The sequence below is a fragment of the Mus musculus genome, chromosome 7 (genome assembly GCF_000001635.26).
Source record: "Mus musculus strain C57BL/6J chromosome 7, GRCm38.p6 C57BL/6J".
NCBI lineage: Eukaryota > Metazoa > Chordata > Mammalia > Rodentia > Muridae > Mus > Mus musculus.
Genome location: NC_000073.6, coordinates 98,471,479 through 98,477,478, shown reverse-complemented (window position 1 = coordinate 98,477,478; position 6,000 = coordinate 98,471,479). Strand labels below are relative to the sequence as shown.

General features: G+C 52.1%; 1 protein-coding gene across 1 annotated transcript in view; it reads right to left on the bottom strand.

The window, feature by feature from the left end:
- Positions 1–6,000, bottom strand: part of Gucy2d (guanylate cyclase 2d) — a 37,063-nt gene continuing 31,063 nt past the window's right edge. Inside the window, exons 16-19 of the mRNA NM_001130693.3 lie at positions 5,092–5,190; positions 4,192–4,286; positions 2,737–2,822; positions 1–295 (exon numbers count right to left, since the gene is read on the bottom strand). Coding sequence (NP_001124165.1) covers positions 187–295; positions 2,737–2,822; positions 4,192–4,286; positions 5,092–5,190 — 389 coding nt within the window. The 3' untranslated portion in view covers positions 1–186. The remainder of the gene's footprint in view (positions 296–2,736; positions 2,823–4,191; positions 4,287–5,091; positions 5,191–6,000) is intronic.

The window sequence follows — 6,000 nt, the reverse complement described above, 5'->3', positions numbered from 1 at the left end:
GGAAGCGGGTATTCTATTTTTATTGTTTTCCTGACAGGAGGCAAGGACACCCCTGGAGTTACTAGGGAAGACACCAACTGCTCATACCACTCATGGGTGGCAGACAGCCAGGGAGCTGACATTCCTAGCAGAGCAGGGGTGGTGGGGGCATCTTGACTGCCTTGGCCCTTGCCCACTGACTTGCTATCAGGGACCTGGCCCAGCCTCCCCTGATTTTCTGGGCTCAGCCAGTCCCTGGCGTGCTTTGGCAAAGCCAGTCCGGATTTCTTGGTTTATGCGGTCCTGCCATGGGTCTCTGAGGAGAAAGGAGAGATGAGGATCATAAATGACTGTCAAAGCAACAGTGAGAGGTGGTAGGGCTTTTTAAAGGGGCCAGGCATGCCTTCCGCTCTTATGTCTGCTGACACCGAGCAGCATGCCCTGGGCACAGGGGCACACTGGACATACTGCGCATACCAGGCCCACTGAGCATAGTGTGCATACCAGGCCCATTGGGCACATTGGGTTCATGGGGACATACTGGCTTGATCCTTCCTACCTTTGTATTGCAAGATCCCAATGCTCAAACATGTGATGTCTTCTGCATGGTCACACAGTGACTTGCCATCAGCGTGTGTGGCCACCTGTCTGTGCTCTACTTGGGACATGACTCTGGGAGGCACTGGAGCAAAGTGTTCCCTGAACATCCCTCCATAAATGTTCACTTTCTCATGCTCTGCCCATGATGCCCAGAGCTGGCCACCTTCTCCCTCCACCCCACCCTCCACCCCCTACCCCCCACCCCTGGCATTGCTTTGGTTCAGACAATGAAGCAGGCATCTGAGGGACAGCCAAGACAAGTCACAGCATTCCACAGGAGTAAAACCCAACACTTCGCAGATGCTAGGCAGGCATTCTGCCACTGAAGCGCACTCCCAGCCCTCAGAGACACCTTGGAGGCTGGTTGGCAAGTGCAGAGGGAAGAGAAGGGAGCTTTGTGGTGGGATGTCTCCCTGAGGTATGTTGGGGGCAGGGCTCTCTGAGTTCTGTTGCCTGGTAGGTGGCTTTGCCATCACAAAATCAGGGTAAAGCTTCTGTCTCTGATCTTTGTCCCACTTTTGATGGAAATAGCATGTGTACACAGACGCTGTGAGTGTGTGTGTCTGTGTGTACAAACGCAGACCCCTGACAGCTCACATGTAGGCTCTGAGCACAGACCCTCCTCTGCCTGCCTGAGGCTCTGGGTCAGACGATGCTCCTTGCAGCTAATCTCCAGTTCCCTACCTCCCTGAGCCAGAAGATGAAAATGTTTCTGGTACTTTCTGAAGTCTCTGCCTGAGACCGGGAAAGTCATCAGCCTAAGGAGCCCAGGTTGATAAACTGCAGCCAAGCCTGCAGAACCCGGGCCTGGGACAGAGGAGTTGGGGCAGAAAGGACTTCAGTGAATTGTAGACACGGACAGAGCCTGGGTGGAAACAGGGCAAGAGGGGCCTGGGACTTCCTCAGGCTGTGGCCAGATCAGATGAATAGAGGGAGCCTGCGAACTGAGGCCTGAAACGCAGGAAGGGGCAGGGCTACTGAGGGTGTGGCTCAGCGTTGGAGCACAGTCCAAGTTCAGTCCCAGTACTACAAACAAACAAACAAACAAACAAACAAATAAACAAAATGACTTAATGATTAAAAAAAAACAACAAAACAAAGGCGCTAAAAGTAGCAAGGCATCTTAAGCCATAGCAACAGCAAGAGCAAAGGCCCTGGGGTGGGAAGTCTTGAGGTGTGCTTTAGTGGGTAGCCCAGAAGCCCCCGAGGAGCTGTCCAGCTGCAGGAAACATTGGCGTCCGTACTGGCAGGGGTGAAGGCAGTGGCTCAGAGCAGCCAGTTAGATTCCCAGCTGTGGCGACCCTTGTTTAATACAGTTCCTCATGCTGTGGTGACCTCTGACCATGAAGTTATTTCATTGTTAGTTCATAACTATAATTCTGTTACTGCTTTGAGTCATAATGTATGCAGGATATCTAGTATGTGACTCCCAAATGGGTGGCAAACCACAGGTTAAGAACCACTGTGTTAGAGGCACCTGGGAGGGGCCTGGTGCATTCCCAGACTTAGTCCCCTGGTGGACTAAGATCCTTGGGCATCATGGTCCAGAATCTTCTGTCCTTTAATAACACCTATGCCTGCTGCCTTTGTCTGTGGAGGCTGCGTATGGGGGCAGGGGAGCGAGGATCAGCCTGTTAGAGGTACCCACTAATGTTCCACATGGCCCTCAGTGAAGGACATGGTACTCCCAAGGATGGAGGGCAGAGAACATGCTGTCAGAGGCCCAAGCTCTAAAGCATCTTCCTCATGCCACCCTTTGATGTTCTGTCAATGTAAGAGTCCCGTGTCTGTGGCAGATAGCGACAAGGACACAGCTCAGAAGAAAGACCCTCAGTGCTGGATGCTGGATGTGTATGGCATGTCCCTGTGTGGTGTCCCCACCGGTGGCCTGTTTATACAGCTTTTGTGGGGACACAGGAAGCTCTCACACTAGCTAAGTGAGCGTCCTAGGGAACTCTGTTGCACCCCAAATGGTGGCTCAGCCAGGCTGTGGAGCAGTCACAGCTGCCACCCATTCACACAGAGACAGTGCTTAGTTAGCACTAGGCAAATTATGTATTTCCCAGGTCTTTCCAGTAGTCAGGCCTTTGATGATCTAAAAGAACAGGATCACCCCTAATGAGGAAGTGTTCTAGTTTTGAGGAAGCCCTTACTCACCCAGGCTTGATAGACAGAGGTGTAGGCAGGGGTCTGCAGAATCCTACCTTCCCTGTCAGCCAGTAGGTCTCCTCCAAGCCCTTCCCCTGGAAAAGAGGAAGAGGTGGGAGACCCAGGCCCTGAGAAACCTCTCCAGGCAGGGAGAAGCCTGGCTCTCCCTCTTTACAACTGTGTGACCTTGGCCAACTTACCTCACCTCTCTATGCTTCCTCTGTTATCTACTAAAGCCATTGTGAGAATTAGATAATGTAATACTTACCAGTTAAAGAGATGAAGGCATGCCTGGGATGCTAAAAACCTGATGCATGCACTGTGTAGAATTCCTTCCATCCTTCCCTTGGAAGACTCTGCAGCCTTCCTTGTGGACTGGGTGGGAGGGAGCTGTAGGACACTGGTCTCCTATGCTATTCCAGCCCGCAGAGTTCCTCTTTTGACACAGCTCTCTGTTTCTCAGGACACAGTATGCCATGCTCATGTCCCCAAGTCAAACTCTCCTGCCCTGGGCTCATTCCTCACTGACCCTAAGCCTTCTCTAGCCCTGTTAAAGCCCAGAGTGTCACAGACAGACAATGGCCCCCCAGAGCTTGAGAACCTCAGTGTCTCCTGCAGCTACACCTCCTGCTGTCCCATCATCTCAGTGCCATGAGATGAATCATAAGGAGTGCCTCATCCTGAGGTCCAGTCACAGCCCGGGGCGGGGGGGGGGGGCTTTACACTAGGCAGCCCCTGCATCATAGTCAGGCCGTCCCCTAGCAGAGGAACTGGGGAGGAGGATGGGACAGGGTGAGGAAGGGGAAGCCAATGCCTTTATCAAGCATTGTATTAAACAAAGAGTAGGAGGAGGAAGAGGAGGAAGAAGAGGAGGAGGAGGAGGATACAGCTAAGGCTCAAGGCTTTTCTCTGCCTCGAAGGAGTTCATGGACAAGTTCAGAGCCCAGGATCACACTGTGGCTGTGGGAAGCCATTCATGGGCGCACAGGGAAGTTATGGCAGCCACTATTTGGAGGAAATGGAGATGTTCTTGGGCCAGGATAGGCTTTGGTGAGAGGTGTTGTCTGAACTGGGTTCTGAGAGATGCACAGGAGTCCGAGAGTGTTATAGAGAAGGCACAAGATCGGAGCTGTTATTGGATCGTGTCATGAGCTAGCCTTTGCTTTTCAAATTGGTCTTACTGAACTATATAACATGTAGGTATTTGGTTCTTTTCTTAGCTGCTCTGAGGGTTATAAGCGTTATGTGTGCTGGGCACCAGCGCACTGCACAGGTGGATCATCCGTGGCTACAACTTCTCTGACATGCCCCTGACGCTAGAAAAGAACCAAATGGCTTCCAGGGAGAAGCCTTTCTTGTTCCTAAATTGGGGCCATAGAGGATCACTTCTATGCCCAGCTCACACAAACTGGCCATCTGAGGCCTCCTGATGCCCAGAAGCCAGTCTCCAAGGCAGTCCCTCACCTTCAGTTCAGTCTGACCTCTGACATCAATTTTGTAGCCTTCATCAAGGCTGAGCAGGGCCTGGACAGTGCTTTGACTGACATGGATCCTGTAAGCTAAGAAGAAAGACAGAGATCAAGCCATTGCCTGGTGGCAGTCTACCTCCTAAGAGCCTATGACTCCAGCCCCAATCAGCCACACAACGCAGTTACTATGCATATGATTCTCTCTCCTAGACAGTTGATTGCTAGAAGGGCCCCCAAGAAAAAGCAAATTGTATAAATGAAGTGTTAAAATGTGGTGTTCCCCCCCCAAAAAAAAGAGGTGGTGTCCCAGGAACACAATATTTGCCTGTAGAGCTACCACATCCAGTTACACAGTGTGTGCATGAGCTACATTAGGGACTGCACCATCTACACCCAGACACAGGTCCTAAGATGTGGCAGTGTTGGCTCCTTTCTTCAGGCCATCAGAATAGCTTCTCTCTATGTAGGGGCCTAAAATGTTGGAGGTGTCTACATGGTGGCGTTGGAGCTGACCTAACATAACAGGGGTTGACATGCAGCCAAGTAAAATCCCAAGCTGGAAGAGGCCATCTGACTGTAGAGGGAGGATACCAAGGTCTTCCAGACAGAGAGTGCTCAAGGACACTGGGCAAGTCGGTTGCAGTGCTAAGGGGAGGACCCAGGTTTTCTGCCTCTTGAATCATTGTCTTCTCTGCTAGTTCTCCCATGAGATCACTAGAAAAGCTCCATGGGAAGTTAAAGGACACACATCCTTCCCTTCTGTTCCCTGTGCTGCAGCCTAGGGAATGCTGCCACCAGGAGGGGACATGGTGACTGAAAACTGTTTCCCACAGACAGTCTGGGTTTGTTGAGAAAGACTTCTCCCAGGGACAGGAAAGAAGTCAGAGACACTCACGCAGCCCAGTGGACTCCATCCTAGAGGCAGTGTTGACGGTGTCCCCAAAGAGGCAGTACCGAGGCATGGTGAGACCCACAACACCTGCCACACAGGGTCCTGGAAAACCATACGTGCATGGGGAGCCCAGGGGCCAGAGAGAAGTTCCAGGGTCCACCTCCCATGCCACCACACCACCCTCTGTGTGTCCTGAGCTGAGGGTCATGGTGGTGTCTGGAGTAAGCGTCATCTCTGAGGGAGGTCATGAATGTGATAGGCTCTGGGCTGGGACCTGGCCAAGTGGGAGACAGAGAAACAGTAGCCAGTGCTGGGACCAGGGAAGCCACCTGAAGAAGTGGCAGTTGACCTGTCTTGAAGGGAAGATAAGATGGGCAGGAGGTGAGGTTCAAAGGCCTGAGAAACTGAAGCTGACTGTGGAGAGGCTGGTGGGGAGCTGCAGGGGGAGACTATGGAGGTCAGTGATGGCTCTGAGGCTACAGGGGGCCTCCACTCTGCTCCTGGAGGAGGAGCCACAGGGGTGGGAGGAGCATAGAGATCCTTCTGTGAGGCCTTTTCCACTCCCAGGTCGTCAGACATTTAGTTGTCCCCATGACTACAGGATATTTCTGCCTCTTCCATCAGACTATCAACGTCTCCACCTGGAATCAGCTGCCCTTGACCAGATGCTACGGGCTGAAAACTTCAAACCAAAAACTTCAAACCAAGTAAAACTTATGAAATCTGAGTGTCTAGGCCCTTTGGTAGTCAAGGGTGACCAGAAACAAAACTTTCTGACAGAATGTCTGGATGCCTGCCCGAGGTCCAGATGCCCCACTAGAGCTGACCCACCACCAGTGCTGTTGGCATCAGGACCTCCCAAACCTATGACATCACATAGGCGGCAGTGCAACCTACAGACTTGTTGCCAAG